Source organism: Gymnodraco acuticeps, unplaced genomic scaffold (assembly GCF_902827175.1).
Source record: "Gymnodraco acuticeps unplaced genomic scaffold, fGymAcu1.1, whole genome shotgun sequence".
NCBI lineage: Eukaryota > Metazoa > Chordata > Actinopteri > Perciformes > Bathydraconidae > Gymnodraco > Gymnodraco acuticeps.
Genome location: NW_022991538.1, coordinates 367,397 through 385,132, shown reverse-complemented (window position 1 = coordinate 385,132; position 17,736 = coordinate 367,397). Strand labels below are relative to the sequence as shown.

General features: G+C 42.8%; 1 protein-coding gene across 9 annotated transcripts in view; it reads left to right on the top strand.

Annotated features, from left to right (window-relative positions):
- The window catches only part of myh14 (myosin, heavy chain 14, non-muscle), a 38,672-nt gene that overhangs the window by 16,434 nt on the left and 4,502 nt on the right, over positions 1-17,736 (top strand). For 5 of the 9 annotated variants that reach the window (XM_034197197.1, XM_034197196.1, XM_034197193.1 and 2 more), the window contains 36 exons: positions 6-69; positions 341-439; positions 610-753; positions 856-1,070; positions 1,163-1,315; positions 1,586-1,759; positions 2,053-2,226; positions 2,323-2,437; positions 2,837-2,905; positions 3,854-4,059; positions 4,172-4,293; positions 4,407-4,476; positions 4,558-4,718; positions 5,822-5,930; positions 6,376-6,507; positions 7,866-8,072; positions 8,157-8,294; positions 8,375-8,498; positions 8,749-8,920; positions 9,065-9,277; positions 11,054-11,198; positions 11,289-11,495; positions 12,248-12,352; positions 12,504-12,656; positions 12,781-13,029; positions 13,128-13,241; positions 13,332-13,430; positions 13,517-13,729; positions 13,827-13,988; positions 14,076-14,204; positions 14,799-14,887; positions 14,972-15,095; positions 15,553-15,761; positions 16,169-16,277; positions 17,080-17,252; positions 17,490-17,513. In XM_034197197.1, the coding sequence (XP_034053088.1) occupies positions 6-69; positions 341-439; positions 610-753; positions 856-1,070; positions 1,163-1,315; positions 1,586-1,759; positions 2,053-2,226; positions 2,323-2,437; positions 2,837-2,905; positions 3,854-4,059; positions 4,172-4,293; positions 4,407-4,476; positions 4,558-4,718; positions 5,822-5,930; positions 6,376-6,507; positions 7,866-8,072; positions 8,157-8,294; positions 8,375-8,498; positions 8,749-8,920; positions 9,065-9,277; positions 11,054-11,198; positions 11,289-11,495; positions 12,248-12,352; positions 12,504-12,656; positions 12,781-13,029; positions 13,128-13,241; positions 13,332-13,430; positions 13,517-13,729; positions 13,827-13,988; positions 14,076-14,204; positions 14,799-14,887; positions 14,972-15,095; positions 15,553-15,761; positions 16,169-16,277; positions 17,080-17,252; positions 17,490-17,513 (5,165 nt within the window). Of the gene's footprint in view, positions 1-5; positions 70-340; positions 440-609; positions 754-855; positions 1,071-1,162; positions 1,316-1,585; positions 1,760-2,052; positions 2,227-2,322; positions 2,438-2,836; positions 2,906-3,853; positions 4,060-4,171; positions 4,294-4,406; positions 4,477-4,557; positions 4,719-5,821; positions 5,931-6,375; positions 6,508-7,865; positions 8,073-8,156; positions 8,295-8,374; positions 8,499-8,748; positions 8,921-9,064; positions 9,278-11,053; positions 11,199-11,288; positions 11,496-12,247; positions 12,353-12,503; positions 12,657-12,780; positions 13,030-13,127; positions 13,242-13,331; positions 13,431-13,516; positions 13,730-13,826; positions 13,989-14,075; positions 14,205-14,798; positions 14,888-14,971; positions 15,096-15,552; positions 15,762-16,168; positions 16,278-17,079; positions 17,253-17,489; positions 17,524-17,736 lie in introns of all 9 variants that reach the window. The other 4 variants (XM_034197199.1, XM_034197198.1, XM_034197200.1 and 1 more) reach the window with 3 other exon arrangements.

Here is a 17,736-nt window from a genome sequence, read left to right as displayed (position 1 = left end):
TTCAGGGTAAATTCATCCGCATTAATTTTGATGTGGCGGGGTACATTGTTGGTGCCAACATCGAAACCTGTATCCTTTTTCATACTATCAAAGTCTTTGAAAGATTAATTTCCTCTTGCTGTCTAAGTTAGCTGATATATGCAGAGTTTTTAGGCGAAAAGGCTTCCGACCCAAGGTGCTTTCTGAAACGTATGGAAGTAATAGATCATAGGTTGTTTTGATATCACGTACACATTAATATTACATATGCTATATTCAGATTTTAAAGCTAAACGTGGAAAAGGACAGAAGGAAAATATATCTAGTTTCAGCTGTATATTTCCATGACCAATAAATCCAGACCTCCTGGAAAAGTCCCGGGCCACCCGTCAGGCCAAAGACGAGAGGACGTTCCATATCTTTTACCAGCTTCTGTGTGGAACTTCTGAAGAGACAAAAGGTGAGCCAAATGACAATAGTTGCAAACATGTGAATACAGAGTAAATTGCTGCTATACTACAAAACATACTGTATGTGTTTCTGTTGAAAATGTATCTTTGTCCTGTAGTTATTCATGTTGTTAGCGCTTAAATCAATCACTCTGTTCAACCCTTATTTTCCCTTACATAGCGGACCTGCTTTTAGGAACTGCTGATCAGTACCGCTTTCTCAGCGGAGGCTCCATCCCTGTCGCTGGTCAGAGCGATGCAGACAACTTCACCCAGACCATGGACTCCATGGTTATAATGGGCTTCACCCCAGAGGAGTCGCTATGTAAGAGAGGAGGCGATGGAGAGGAGAGAAAGTTGTTTGCTTTTTGCACATTTGATCCCTTCTATTAATCACCTCCCCCCTCCCTGTCTCACCTCTCCTCAGCCATGCTGAAGGTGATCTCCTCTGTGCTCCAGTTGGGGAACATTTCCTTCATGAAGGAGAAGCACCACGATCAGGCTTCGATGCCTGATAACACAGCCGCTCAGAAACTGTGCCATCTGCTGGGCATCAACGTGCTGGAGTTCACCCGGGCCATCCTCACTCCCAGAATCAAAGTGGGTCGAGAGTATGTGCAGAAGGCCCAGACCAAAGAACAGGTACGATTTGTGTGCATAGGTGTTTTTGCTCTTACAGATAAACATGTTTTTGTCTATGAAGTGTATCTGACAGAGTACCCTTTCTCATCTAGGCTGACTTTGCTGTGGAGGCCTTAGCGAAGGCTTCATATGAGCGTCTGTTCAGATGGCTGGTCCACAGGATCAACAGAGCTCTGGACCGCAGGCAGAGGCAGGGAGCCTCCTTCATAGGCATCCTGGACATCGCTGGATTTGAGATCTTCCAGGTTTGTACATATAATGATTGTTAGTTTGATGTAAATTATAAAAAAACCATCATGAAGTATGATCAATTGTTCTGATATATTTGTTATAAGGCCTGTTTCCTTTGTATTTCAAAATGTTTTAAGGACCTGTTACAATGAGTATCAGATCGCGGATAGCATTAGAAGCATGTAGATGTGTGGATCGTCAGTGTATTGTCAAACGTTGTCTAACAAGCGTTTTCTATCATAGTTAACATTACATTTCTCCTTTCTTAAATTGCTCCTCTGCAGCTGAACTCCTTTGAGCAGCTGTGCATCAACTACACCAACGAGAAGCTGCAGCAGCTCTTCAACCACACCATGTTCATCCTGGAGCAGGAGGAGTACCAGCGGGAGGGCATCGAGTGGAACTTCATCGACTTCGGCCTTGACTTACAGCCGTGCATTGACCTCATCGAGAAACCAGTGAATACACATATTAATACTTTACCATTTGAATGACAGATGCTAAGGGTCTATAATGGTCATATCAGTTATGTGCATTGTTTGGTGAGTGTGGGAAGTTCCAGATTGAACCTGTGGGACATAGAACCTGTTCACTTCACCACAGTCAACCACACCCATGGATGAAGAAGACAAAGTGGATAAAAGGACATGAATAGAAACACAAACGTAGTGGGCAGTGCACGCTCTGCTTTGAGGCATTGTTATTTGAACTATAAAGTCCAGATTTCACTCACAATAAATGTCTCTGTTAGGCCCACCCGCCTGGTGTGCTGGCGCTGCTGGATGAAGAGTGCTGGTTTCCCCGGGCAACCGACCGCTCATTTGTGGAGAAGGTGTCCGCTGAGCAAGGCACCCATCCGAAATTCTTCAAACCAAAGCAACCACGTGGGGAAGCAGACTTCTCCATCATTCACTATGCTGGCAAGGTATCCCATCATTTCTTAACATCTTTCCGTGCTTCCCGTATTTACCATTCAAAGGAATGCACTGAAATGTCCCCTGCCCTCCGTAATGTCTCTCAGGTGGACTACAAGGCACATGATTGGTTAGTGAAAAACATGGATCCTCTGAACGACAACGTGGCGTCTCTTCTCCACCAGTCGTCTGATCACTTTGTCTCAGAGCTTTGGAAGGAGGGTGAGACTGGTTCACGTTTATTCATAATCATGTACAGTAAACCTATCATCTGTAGACTTCATGTAAACATTTAAAAGAGTGTACTTTTAACAACAATATAATACATTTCTGTTTTCTTTATTTTATGCAGGCTTGTCAAGTATAAACAATGTATTTTTTGGTGCAAAATGTTCTAACTTTACGGTATTTCTTTCTCTTCTCTTTCTCTATCCTGTAACTCTTCCATCTATCTGCTGGCTCTCACTCTCTGCTCCTCTCTCTGTTATTCCTCCTTCTTGTTTTCACCTTTGTTCACTTCTCTGGTCTTTTTTCCTTCTGTCCCCTTTCCACTCATTTGGTGCTTGCCTTGGCTCCTTGTTTCCTTTCCTCTTCTGCCTTCCTTCCTTCTTCCTGCATCAGATATTCAAACTCTTCCTCGTGTATACTTCTTTGATTCCTTTGCCACAATCCAGGCTAATGGCTCCGACAGTAGGTTTTTCTCCTCCTCTGTGTCACACTCACATTCCTCACTCTGCTAACATGGCTCCTTTGTTTAACTGTCTGTCCGCTGTTAGATTGCAGTTTGTGTTTAGTTGTGCTGTGGTGTCACGAGCTGTTACATGTAGTTAATTATTGTTTTGTATCGTCACTGTGCTGTCTGCTCAGTTCTCTCTTTGCTCTTCACCAAGTTTTGCTTTTAGTGACAGTGCTGTGTTTGTGTGATCTAGTTGTTTCCATGTATAGAGTAGAAGTAATGAATCTAGGCTGTGTAGAAATGTCCAGGTAAAGGTAGCAGCATGCTCACGGTTAGTCACAAAAATCCCACTCAGGATCACATAAGAGTTGTGCTGCAAAATGCGTCCACAAACATCTGCCACTGGAGCGGTTTTATGAAAACCAACCAGGCAGAAATGTGATCCTGATTGAGCTCTGGAGATGCAACATATTGGTATACAATACTACCATTTAAAGAGTTTTAAAAGCCACCTCAGTATTGGTCTAATAGTTTTTATATTGTAAATAATATAAGGCTAATTGTGGAATTGCCTACATTTTTCTTAGAGTAAATTGCTAAACAAACCTGTCGAATAAGGATCGACTGAATCATGAGACAAATTTGCGGTCATGCCTGTCGAGACATGTTAAAACAAACAGGTGAACCTAAAAAATGTGTCATGCCCCGTGTTAAGACTGTGTATGTCACTGGTCTGGCAAATATAAACTGCTGTCATTGAATTTAACACAATATTGTTGCATCTCTAATGTACTCCTCTACAATCTGATATCATCTGTGCAGAGACTTGATAGCAGATGTGTAAGTACTAGTTGATAGCCATTACGTTAGTGTGGCATTAACACCGACATCATCATGCCAAATCTGGCAAACACTCTTTTTTACTCCACTAAACTGAGGCCCCGCTCTATGTTTGCGTCCAGTGGACAGGATCGTGAGTGTGGACCAGGTGTCGACAGGCGACAGCAGCGGGCCGGTCTCGTTCGGAGGGTCAGGCCTGAAGACGAAGAAGGGGATGTTCAGGACCGTTGGTCAGCTGTACAAAGAGTCTCTCACAAAGCTGATGGCCACACTGAGGAACACCAACCCCAACTTCCTCCGCTGCATCATCCCCAACCACGAGAAGAAGGTAAGAAAAAAGGATAGGCACAGATTTAAACTAAAACAGACAAATAGCAGGTGGAAATAATAAGAAATGTTTGATTTAAAATGTCCATTCTTGTACCTTTAATTGTGGTCAGGCTGGTAAGCTGGCCCCAAACCTGGTTTTAGACCAACTGAGGTGTAATGGAGTTCTGGAAGGGATCCGTATCTGCAGACAAGGCTTCCCTAACCGCATCCCATTCCAGGAGTTCAGACAGAGGTGTGTGTGATTGTATGTGAGCCCTTCCTATGGCTCCTTAATTACACTTTTTACCTCAGACTTATTTCCTTCACTCAAACACTCATATTTACAAAACCACATTTGTCTTCCAGATATGAGATCCTGACTCCTAATGCTATTCCTCGCACCTTCATGGATGGCAAACAGGCATCAGAGCTCATGGTGAGTCATTGTTCTGGAGCTATGAGAATACAACTCACTATATAAATGCTGGAAAACTCCAACCACTGTTTCCGTGTTCAGATCAAAGCGTTGGAGCTGGATCTCAACCTGTTCAGGGTCGGTCAGAGTAAAGTCTTCTTCAGAGCTGGAGTCCTGGCTCATCTGGAGGAAGAGAGAGACCTGAAGGTCACAGACACCATCATTCGCTTCCAGAGCGCCTCCAGAGGCTACCTCGCTCGCAAGTAAGAGCATTATCTCATTATCTCATTTCAAACATCAGCAAAGAGAGAGAGGCTAAAATGTTCTTCCTGTTGGAGCAGAAAGCTTACACATCTTCCGGCGCAGACTGAAAACTCATCTCTTTCGACTCCACTTCGAGCAATAAAATGACTAACAAAGCACTTGTATACTAATAAAGGACTGGCTTATCTAAAGCCAGTTGAGTAGCACTTGAAATGTTTTGGCTCTATGAAACCTGTACTTATATGATCTTCTTCAAGTTTGTATCTTCTTGGTCGAATGTACTTATTGTAAGTCGCTTTGGATAAAAGCGTCAGCTAAATGCAATGTTGGTGTAACACATTGATTGCCTTTGTTTATTTATTATCAGCTAGTCAATTTCTTACCGAATCAATCTTAATGGATAGTGGTAGACAAACATCTACTGTAGCACACAAGGGATTTCTCTCTAAGGAGAACTCGCTGCTAATCTGGAGGCCGTTTTGTATTTCCCTCTTAAAGGAGCATTAATATTTAATCCTTTGTCAGCCCATATCAGTGACTCAGTCATTTAAACAACATTGACAGCTATTTGGCCTGTAAAGGACATGAATATTAATGTTATATTTTACAATGGAGGCTAACTAATCAGAGGTCAGTTTATTTTTATAACACATTTAATGCACAAAGGAAGTTAAAGTATACAAGAAGTAATAAATAAGAGCTTTTACCTGAAATATTATATGTTCTGTTTGAAAGATAGCCACTACCTATATTCATTTCAGACATGTCACGATAAGCCCATATCGTTTTGTTGACTCATTCAGTTATTGTTCATTTAAAATTCATTAAATGATGTCTGCCACCTTATATTTTTATATTTAAGGATTTACTGTTGCGCCACAATAATGTCACCTAATGTTATTGAGTTAAAATATCAATATTGTGGCTTTCCAAGTTAACATTGATTGATATGACTGCGATTAAATATACTTCTGCCAGGGGATGCCACCCCTCAAAATCTCCTGCCACCCTCTTGCCACCCCATGAATATTTTTCTAGATCCGCCCCTGCGATAAGCCCATATCGTTTTGTTGACTTATTATATTGTTTTTTGACTTCTCAGAGCCTTCACGAAGAAGCAGCAGCAGATGAGCGCTCTGAGGGTGATGCAGAGGAACTGTGCCGCTTACCTCAAACTCAGGAACTGGCAGTGGTGGCGGCTATTCACCAAGGTACCACTACATTACAACACAGATGTAAAATAAACAATAAACGTAGCCAATGGTGATCTCTGAATCAGCTGTAAAGCTTCGGTTTACTTCTATTCTCCTTTTGATTGAATTTATTTTCAGTTGTACCAGCCAATCAAACTAGCATTGTTTTTAAATGTTCTGCTGAAATGTGATCGCAAATATAAATAGAGATATCCTTACTAATTGGTTCAGGTAGGAAAATATTTAGCATCCATGCTCACAATAGACACACATATTTACTAAAGAAAACTCAACTGGATTGGGTCATTTAACTTTGCAATATGTTGTATGATCCCTACATTGACTTTAGATCCTTGACAAAGGAATGACAAATGTAGAAAGCCAGGGAATTAAATCATAAGGGATGCAGGAATTGGGACGTCCCTCACATTGACCTCTGACCCCGTTGTTCTGTGCCGACCAGGTGAAGCCCCTGCTGCAGGTGACCCGGCAGGATGAGGAGATCCAGGTCAGGGAGGCGGACCTCCAGAAGGCCAAGGATCACGTCACCCGAGTGGAGCAGGACTACACAGACCTGGACAAGAAACACGCTCAGGTAAACAAACCTCCATCTTGTTCTGCTGTCTACCCTACAATGAAAACCCCATCCTATCAATCAGGATTGATAGGATCCTGATTGGCTATCACACAATAAACTACTGCTTAACAAAACAAAATCTTATACCATGGTCTTTGGTACCAGGCAGAAGCTCAAATCCAAACCTAATGTAGTAATAACATGTAAGGATGGCACTTCTCTGCATAAAGTTGATAGCTTTAAATATCTTGGTGTATGGCTAGACTCGGAACTTTCATTTAAACTACATATAAAGCATGTAATACAAAAAGTCAATTACGGAATCGGTGTTTTACACCGATTCCGTAATTGTTTTACACTCAGTGTCCGAAAGAGAATTGCTTCTCAACTTATTCTTCCGATTATGGACTATTGTGATGTTGTCTACCAAAATGCACATAAATCAGATCTTGCTCCACTCAACATAGCCTACAATAGACTATGCAGATTTGTTCTTGGTTGTCCTTTTCGTACACATCACTGCACAATGTATAACCAACTTAAATGGCCTTCTTTAAATGTAAGAAGACACACGCATTGTCTTCAGCTGATATTCAAATGCATTTATCTTAACTATCCCCCTTATTTAAAGCAGTATTTTGTACCCTACTCACCAATTCATCAAGTTAGACATTCTGTTCAGATTTATTTCTCTGTCCCCTCTGCAAAAAAATTGACTGGCAGAAGAGCGTTCATGTTCAAAGCCCCAACTGACTGGAATACTTTACCTGCTGCTATTAGATCTCTTGCATCATTGTGTATGTTTAAACATGCATTATCATCTCACTTTTAACTGGTCTGTACTTGTTATTAATGAAACTGATATTGATGAAACTGATTTGCTTGACTGTCTCAAATTGTAATGATTGTATGCATTGCTTGAATTTCACTTAACAGACTGTATGTGGTTTGTCTTGTGTGTCATGTTTTGCATTTTGTCTTTTTGTTTATGTATGTTTGTAAGTTGTTGCTATTGTCGGGACCCCCTTGAAAACGAGATGGTGCATCTCAAGGGGTTTATCCCAATCAATAAAAATGTCTATATAATCAGTGCCTCGCTCACCTCCTCCTCTTCCTCCTCTTCCTCCTCTTCCTCCTCTCTTGTACACCGGTACAACGGTACACAGAGTAACCGGTGTGCGTGATTTTATACTACGTTTTTATTTAGTTTTTATTGTGTTTTTATTATGTTTTGGTGCTTTTATGACTTCTTAACACGTGGCTTGTGTGTTCATTTATCATTGTACGATTCCTATGATGATGTTTTATTGTTTTGTCAAGCACTTTGTCTGTGAAAAGCGCATTATCAATAAACTTGACTTACTTACACGTTCTAGCTGATCGAGGAGAAGTCTGTGCTGGCTGACCAGCTGCAGGCCGAGGCGGAGCTGTTTGCGGAGGCGGAGGAGATGAGGGCGCGGTTGGCCAGTCGGAAACAGGAGCTCGAGGAGGTGCTGGGCGAGATGGAGACTCGATTGGAGGAAGAGGAGGAGAGAGGCACGCAGTTGACCAATGAGAAGAAGAGGATGCAGCAGAATGTTCAGGTAAGGAGACAAAGTGAAAATAAGTGAATCTGAGATTTGAGCTTCCTTTCCCTGCATGTTATTTAAATGGTATCCTCTTTTCAGGACCTGGAAGAGCAGTTAGAGGAGGAGGAAAGTGCACGACAGCGCCTCCTGCTGGAGAAGGTTACCTTGGAGACCAAAGTGAAGAGTCTTGAAACGGACCTGATTACTACAGTGGAGCAGAGAGACCGACTCAGCAAGGTGGGCATCACAGTTAATCATCTTTTGTGTTTGTTTTGTGCATCACACATTTCAATGCAATGCTTTGTTTTACTAAACAGGAGAAGAAACATTTTGAAGAGCGTCTGAGTGAGGTGACCGATCAGCTGACTGAGGAAGAGGAGAAAACTAAAAGTCTGAACAAACTTAAGAACAAACAAGAGGCCGTCATCGCTGACCTGGAGGGTAAATGTCCTCATGTCATCACACAGGCAACCTACATGTGTTTCTATGAATTCTTTTGAAAGACACAACTTTAAAATGTTGAAATAAAATCCAATACCTTTATCATTTATATTCTAACATTGATATATTGACTTTCAATTATTATTGTGTCATGCAAACATATTATGCCTAGCCCAAGAAGGCTTACAAGTCATTATAATTTAGAAAATAAACCAAATACAAATATTACAAACAAATAAACCGTGTGCAGAGCGCCTGAAGCGTGAGGAGCAGGGTCGCTTGGAGCAGGAGAAGTTTAAGAGGAGGATGGAGAACGACTCGGTGGAAGCCCAGGAGCAGCTCTCAGACCTGGGCATGCTGTCCGCCGAGCTGAGGGGCAGTCTGGCTCAGAAGGAGAAGGAGATCACCACCCTGCAGGGCCGGTGAGAGGACCACACACACGATAGATGCTGAAACACAAATAAAGCCCAATCAAAGATCTGACACCCGACACCTTTTACTTAGCGTTTTTTTAGTTGTGCATGACCATAAGCGGAACAAAACAAATGTTTCTTTGTTTCTGTCAGGTTGGAGGAAGAAGGAGCTCGTCGTGCTGAAGCTCAGAGGTCGCTGAGAGAGGCCATGTCCCAGGTGTCTGAGCTGAAGGAGGAAGTGGAGAATGAGCGAGGGATGAGGGAGCGGGCGGAGAAACAGAGGAGAGATTTAGGGGAGGAGCTGGAGGCTTTGAGAACCGAGCTGGAGGACACACTGGACACCACAGCTGCCCAGCAAGAGCTCAGGTAAATGCGCACATACATTTAGGCTCTGATTGTTCCATTTTTGTATTTCTCTTGTCAGATCAGGACTAAAAAATAAATCATGAACAGGGGGTCCGCGGGGTCTTAAAAAGTATTAAAAGTTGATAAATCAATTTAGTGAAAATTAAGGCTATTAAAAAGTATTGAACGGCATTTTCCAAGGTATTCCATTTTGTAGCTTGTTTTCAATAAGTATATAAATGGTCCAAAGAGGTTGTATTCTACAGTTTGCCTGAATGTAATCATTGCGTAGGTGTGTAGTGTGACACTGTGTAGTTTATTGATGGCATCCCGTTGGATTTGACGTCATCTGAACAGGATATCGCACAATCACTGCTCGATAGCGCGCAAAGCTCCGTTTATGCCGGTTGTTAAACAACATCGTTATGGGGAAATGCAAGTTTGCGTCCAAATGGTTGGAAGATAAGTAGGAAGGACAATCAATACTGTATGTAGTCAATGTGAGGTTAAGTGTGTCGCCAATGTAACTGGTTAAAACTCAAAGTGGCGATGAGGTCTTGGGGCCTCTTCTTTTTAACATCTACATGCTACCACTGGCTCAGATAATGAAAAACAACAAAATAAGTTACCATAGCTATGCAGATGACACACAAATTTACGTGACAATTTCACCAGGAGACTATGCTCCAATTCAAACACTGAGTAAGTGCATTGAACAAATCAATGACTGGATGTGTCAGAACTTTCTCAAATTAAACAAAGATAAAACTGAGGTAATGGTTTTTGGAGCCAAGTCAGAACGTATAAAAGTTAGCGCTGAGCTTCAGTCTGCAATGTTCAAAACAACAGATAAAGCCAGAAATCTAGGTGTAGTCATGGACTCTGACCTGAGTTTCAACAGTCACATTGAAACAGTTACTAAATCAGCCTACTATCACCTAAAGAACATATCTAGGATTAAAAGACTAATGTCACAGCAGGATTTGGAAAAGCTTGTCCATGCTTTTATCTTCAGTAGACTCGACTACTGCAATGGTGTCTTTACAGGTCTCACTAAAAATCTATTAGAAAGCTGCAGCTAATTCAGAACGCCGCTGCTCGAGTCCTCACTAACACTAAGAAAGTGGATCACATCACTCCTGTTCTGAAGTCTTTACACTGGCTTCCTGTGTGTCAAAGAATAGATTTCAAAATACTGCTGCTGGTTTATAAAGCACTGAATGGTTTAGGGCCAAAATACATTTCTGACCTCCTGCTAAATTATGAACCATCCAGATCTCTCAGGTCTTCAGGGACTGGTCAGCTTTCTGTCCCCAGAGTCAGAACTAAACATGGAGAAGCAGCATTCAGTTATTATGCTCCAAATATCTGGAACAAACTCCCAGAAACCTGCAGGTCCGCTGCAACTCTGACTACTTTTAAATCCAGGCTGAAGACTTTTCTTTTTGTCGCTGCTTTTAATTGAACTATTCATATCTTAGACTGCACTGTAACTTTTATCACTGTAACTTTTATCCATGTATTTTTTTCTTTTAATGTTTATTTTATTAGCTTTTCTTTTTAATGACTGATTTTAAATGCCATTTTCTTAATCTCTTTCATTTTTTGTAAAGCACTTTGAATTGCCTTGTGTTGAAAAGTGCTATATAAATAAACTTGCCTTGCCTTGCCTTGCCTTGCCTAAAATGTATGGAAAGGGTCTTAAAAAAGGTCTTAAAAGGGATTACATTTGACTTCAGGATTCCTGCATATACCCTGATAATAAAGGACATATTTGACCCTATCCTATCTCCACAGGTCTCGTCGGGAGGCGGAGTTAAATGATCTCCAGCGGTGTGTGGAAGACGGGGCTCGCCGCCACGAGGCCCAGCTCTCAGAGCTCAGAGTCAAACACAGCGGTGCCATAGACAACCTTCAGGAACAGCTGGACAACAGCAAGAGAGTAAGAAGAACAAAAACACCAACTTTGTCAAAGACTCATCCACGTGTAAACATGTCACTCATCAGGCGTGGTATCCATCTTCTCTTTCAGGCACGTCAGTCCTTCGAGAAGGCCAAATCAGTGCTGGAGGAAGAGAGGCTGAATTTGAGCTCGGAACTTAAGAGCCTCCAAGCGAGCCGCACGGAGAGCGAGAGAGGTCGTAAGAGGGCCGAGGGTCAGCTGCAGGAGGTCAGCGCCCGCCTGGCTCAGGCCGACAGAGAGCAGGACGAGAAGGAAGAGAAAGTGCACAAGCTGCAGGTGCAAATGGATACAACACACTGATATCAAGCCTTAGATGTACTTGTTCAGTTGTGAATTTGTTTGTGTGGTTAAATAGAGAGGCCCGCCCATCTACTTCCGACCCATGGGACCTTATTTTGGAAAAATTATGTATTGAAGTCAATGGAGAGAGGAAACTTATCTTCCCGTTTGAATTGTGCCATGAATTACACATATGATGTTTGTCAATCTTAAAAAATAATTTCCATGTCAAAAAAGTCACAGTTTGTCTTAAAACTGTTGAAATATAAGACTATGAAAAATACGCAACTAGAAAGACTACAAATCCCAGAATCCCGGACCCGCATGCTGGCTCTTACGGAACCGACTCACTCCCCTTTTGTATACAGCTCTCAACATGCCCAGACTTGTAGTGATTTTCACCTCTTTTAATACTTTCCGCCTCATTCTGAAAGAAAGAAGTGAAATATGCCAACGTGACGGCCGTCTTGGTGTGTGGTGCGAGATGAGAGATGTAGTTCATTGAGCGGTTTCACACAAAAAAAGTGTTACTTCACAGTTTTACGACACATTTTCTTTTTTTGACTTGCAAAATTATCTTTTAAATTGACAAACATCATATGTGTAATTCGTGGCACAATTCAAACGGGATCGAAAGATAATCTTTCTCTCGTGTTGATTTGTATGTTTTGAAGTCAGATTGAATGTTTGCAGTAGAGGGATCTTCCTGTATTAGTTCAAGTAAACTTATCCACTCTGTCTTTTTTCAGTGTGAGCTTGAGACTCTCTGCGGCAGTGTGTCCTCCTCTGACACCAAATCCCTTCGGCTGGCCAAAGAGGTCAGCAGCCTGGAGAGCCAGCTGAATGATGCCAAGGTAACACAGTGAAACACTCAGCAGAGGATTGGGCAGGTGTTTAATACGACTACAACCACAGACACTTGAGAGAATATTTATAGTTTTTAGGAAAATGTACTATTGGTGCCCATCTTGAACATTTGACACTCAATGTTTTCTTCTCTCTCAGGAACAACTGCAGGATGAAAGTCGTCAAAAGATGGCTCACGGCTCGAGGGTACGAGTGCTGGAGGAGGAAAAGAACGGACTGATGGAGAGACAGGAGGAAGAGGAGGAGAGAGCCAAAGAGTTAACCCGGCAGATTCAGACCCATGCCCAGCAGGTAAATCAGAGAAAACCTTGCAGGATCATGTTTCAGTTTACCACATTTAATTTCATAATTCACAATATCCAAAAGTGTAGATTCAACGTCACTATTATGAGTTATTAACCCCTTTCTCTTTCAGCTGGCAGAGCTCCGTAAGCAGTCGGAGGAGGTGAACACGGCCGTGGAAGCCGGAGAGGAGACGCGCAGGAAACTCCAGAGAGAGCTGGACAGCGCCGTCGCAAAGGAGCTGCAGAAGGAGGAGGAGAAGGAGAGGGTGGAGCGGCAGAGGGAGCGACTGAGGGAGGAGATCGAGGACATGACCCTCGCCCTGCAGAGAGAGAGGCAGAACTGCACGGCCCTGGAGAAGAGGCAGAAGAAGTTTGACCAGGTCAGAGCCCCATCAGATTGTTTCCACACACCAGCTGCAAAAGTCTTTCTGAGATATCTTCTCCTGACCTCTTCACTGTGTCTCTCTCACCCCCTCAGTGTCTGGCCGAGGAGAAGGCGGTGAGCGCTCGGCTGGCAGAGGAAAAGGACCGAGCAGAAGCAGACAGCCGAGAGAAAGAGACCAGACACATGGCACTTTCCCGAGCTCTGCAGGTAGACCAACTGAGAGTAGACGGCACACCAATGGTTGTTATGTATCTGCGATTGTGATGATTCATTCTCTCCTTGATCTTCTGTGTGTAGGAGGCCCAGGAAGGAAAGGAAGAGCTAGAGAGGGCCAACAAGCAGCTCCGTCTGGAAATGGAACAGCTTGTTAACCAGCAGGACGACGTCGGCAAGAGTGTAAGAGTCCTTCTCGTCGGACTCCTTTGTTATTTCTCTGTCTAAATCCTCAGTGAGTCACCGTCTCCTCTCTGCTCTCGCATCAGGTCCATGAACTGGAGCGCAGCCGCAGGAGCTTAGAAGCTGAAGCACAGAACCTGCGAATGCAGACGCAGGAGCTGGACGAGGAGCTGACGGAGGCGGAGAACTCCAGGCTGAGGCTGGAGGTCAACCTGCAGGCGCTCAAGGCCCAGTTTGAGAGGGAGATCGGCACCAACGAGGAGAAGGGAGAGGAGAAGAGGAGGGCACTGAGCAAACAGGTAGAGAGGAGGAGGGAGAGAGAAACAGCAACAACACATTTTGTCATATCTTCTTTCCAAATCACACAACATGTTCTTGTCCTCTGTCCTTTGCCAGGTGAGGGAGCTGGAGATCCAGCTGGAGGAGGAGAAGAGTCAGAGGTCTCAGGCTGTGTTGTCCAAGAAGCAGCTGGAAGCAGAGCTGCAGGATGCGGAGGCCACGGTGGAGACCACCACCCGCGGAAAAGAGGACGCTATGAAGCAGCTACGGAGGCTGCAGGTAAATACATTTCGCTACGCATAAACATTGATATTCTGAACTCATTAATGGCCCGAATTTAGGTATAAATGTAACTTTTTTTCACAGGGTCAAATGAAGGAAGTTTTGCGCGAGCTAGATGAGAGCAAGTTGTCCCGGGAAGAGGTGATGGCTCAGTCCAAGGACAACGAAAAGAGGATCCAAACTCTGGAAGCAGAGGTCCTGCAGTTCACTGAGGTGCGTTTATCAGGGTTCCTACGGTCATTGAAAGCCTGGAAAAGTCATGGAAATTCAAAATGCAAATTCCAGGCCCTGGAAAAGTTATGGAAAACAATATTTTTTCCAAAGTTATGGAAATGTAACCAATGCATCAAATATAATTTATATTTTATCTAATCGCCGAAGTAGTAATACTATAACGATAATAAATACTGGATAGTAATGAAACATTTAAGAAGGCATTTAACTGACAAGGTATTTTGCTGGTGAGAGAATTTTACAATCGCCCTCTAGTCTCCAGTGGCTTTAGTCTGTAGGAGCTAGTAAGCCTACTATTTGATTTGATTTGTTTTAGATGGGCACAACATGTTTCATATGCCAACCTTATTTTCCAGTTTACCATGTTAAAATAAAAAAATGTCTGGTACCGCTGAGAACGAGTAATTTTTTTGGTCATGGAAAATTAGGTAAAGGTCATGGAAAACTCATTGAAAATCATTGGTGAAAAAGTGTATGAACCCTGGTTTATATAACTGAAACCCAGAATAAATATAGAGATTTAATGTTTTTCAATTATTTTAAAACATCATTTGCATTTGTTTGTCTGTGTAGGAGCTCTCTGTATCAGACAGGCAGAAGAGACAGGCTCAGCAGGAGAGAGACGAGATGGCCGATGAGATGGTCAACAGCAGCTCTGGAAAGTCAGTATCCCTTCACTACAGATATCTTACATGAATCTGTGTATTGTCGGTTAGTATGTGAACTTAAATGTAATGTTTGTCCAGGAATTTTCTGTTTGAAGAGAAGCGGAGGTTAGATGCACGAGTCAGTCAGCTGGAGGAGGAGCTGGAGGAGGAGCAGAGTAACGCTGAGCTGATGTCAGAGAGACAGAGGAAAAATGCTCTACAGGTACTGTGATATACCTGCACACACATCCACCACTATCTCTGTGGAACCATAACATGCATGTCAGTACACATCCTCATTGTGCTGCTATCGGTTCCGAGAGTAAAAACAAAACATGGAGAGGCAGTGTTTAGCTATTATGCCCCGACAATCTGGAACAAACCAAATCATGCACATCTGCAGAAACTCTTACTATTTTTAAATCGAGACTGAAAACATATCTCTTTGCCGCTGCTTTTAATTGAGCTGCTCATATTCGCACTACAGTATGCCATTTAAACATGTATTGTATACCTGTGGTGTTTATTTTATTATCTTTGCTTTTTAATGCCTGTTGTAAAATGCCATTATATAATGTGTTTTATTCCTAAAAAGTATTTTAATTTGTTTTGTAAAGCACTTTGAATTGTCGCGTGCTGAAAAGTGCTATATAAATAAACTTGCCTTGCTCGTGGTCCAGGTGGAGACGATGACGGTGCAGCTGCAGGGAGAGAGGACTCTGGCCCAGAAAGCAGAGGCGGCTCGGGAGCAGCTGGAGAGGCAGAACAAGGAGCTGAAGAGCCGGCTGGGGGAGATGGAGGGAGCCGTGAGGGGGAAACACCGACTCGGCCAAGCCGCCCTGGAGGCCAAGATCGACTCCATGGAGGAGCAGCTGGAGCAGGAGAGACAGTGAGAGAAGCACACACGTGCCTTAGTACAGATAAAAGAGGAGACATTGGGAAGAAATACTCTTTAAAAAAGCTGCCATTCTTTTCTTTTATGTTGTTTTCAAGAAGAAACTCAAATCAAATTATAATAATAATAATAATGATAATGATAAGGGGCCAGTAGGGTAGTAGGGAAAGGTGGTCCATGTCCATTGCAACTCCCTGATGATTTTAGACAACTTACATTGAATTAAACACTTTGAATGACCAATTTCAGGGCCCGTCAGCTATGTACAATCGTTCTAACTAAAAATGTAAGCTTTCCCCCTCAACCAGCAGAATGACCCTTAGACATAATTAGATGGTAATGTTTTTCCACGATCTTGAATTGCTTTGTGTGACAGATATCCTATAATTAATGTTTCTCAGGGAACGAGCCATTGCCAACAAACTGGTGCGAAAGACAGAGAAGAAACTGAAGGAGGTGATGATGCAGTCGGAGGACGAGAGGAGACATGCAGACCAGTACAGAGAACAGGTAAGAAAACATTCTCCACAACAGAATAGCTGAGTCAGAGATGGGGTCAGAATCAGAATACCTTTATTAGTCCCACGGAGGGGAAATGTGCGTAGTTACAGCAGGAAAAAGAGCCACAGACAGCTTAATGTTATATATGTTAAATATGTGACATGCATTTAAAAAGTTATGATATTATAATAAAATATATATAATAAAAAATAAAAAGTTACATAATTAAAAAAAATACACATCCTGTAACAGTTTTTAGGATTTAGCAGCCAGGTATATATTACAGTTATTAACGGCATTTATATATTGCACATAGTTTGTTGGTATTTAGCAGCAAGGGGTGATATAGGGTCATGTAGATGGGGTCAGATCAGGTCAACTCGCTGTTGTAATTGCGACTCAGCGCCCAAAGAGAGTGTTGAAAAATCATCCTAAATGACTGATTTATCCATTTTAGTTTAACATAATCCTAATCTCGCCCCGACATCTGTGTGTTCTTTGGAAAAAAAGAGTGTATTCCACTCCGAAAAACAAATCCATCATCCCCCACAGAGACAGTGACTCTTCCACCAAAACATTGGTGATAATCTGCCAGGTTTAATCTGACTCCTGATCCCCATCAGCCCTCCTGTTCCCAAAGTAATCTCTCTCTTTATATATCTGCTTGTTCCCCTCTCTCTTTCGCTCTGGTGTCTCACCTCTGCAATACGCTCCGTCCTTTTCCAACACTTCTCCTTAATCCTCCTCCTCCTCCTCCTCCTCCTCCTCCTCCTCCTCCTCCTCCTCCTCCTCCTCCTCCTCCTCCTCCTAGGTGGATAAATCGATGGTCCGCCTGAAGCAGCTGAAGAGGCAGCTGGAGGAGGTGGAGGAGGACAACTCTCGCTCCAACGCCCAGAAGAGGAAGCTGCAGAGAGAGCTGGAGGAGCTCACAGACGCCAGTCAGAGCATGGCGCGAGAGATCACCACTCTACGCAGCCAGCTAAGGTATTTGTGTGTGTGTGTGTGTGTGTGTGTGTGTGTGTGTGTGTGTGTGTGTGTGTGTGTGTATTGCTGTGTTTTCTGTTTGTTTGACCATCATCATTTATGGTTGTTTTGTTTGTTTTTAACCCCCCCCCCCATTAACTCAATATGATTTGTTTTGTTGTGCTCTTTTGTTGCATCTGTTTGTGTCCATCTAACACTGACAAACTGTCCATCTGTGTCCGTCACAACATCACTCAGCCTTCCTGAATGGAGACCAGAGCAGTAGGTCCATGTGTGTGTCTTGTTTTTTATTTGTTTGTTTTGTTGTCTGTGGTTAATGGGTGGAGGCGCACATGCACAGTTTATTTATTACGCGTTTTGGATGTTTTTTTATTGTTTACTTTTTTGCACATTCAAGCTTTAGTTGCTGAACAGATTCCATACAGGTGATTTTACAATAATAGTTGTTTATTAACTCTCACCCACCTTATGACTGACACAATCA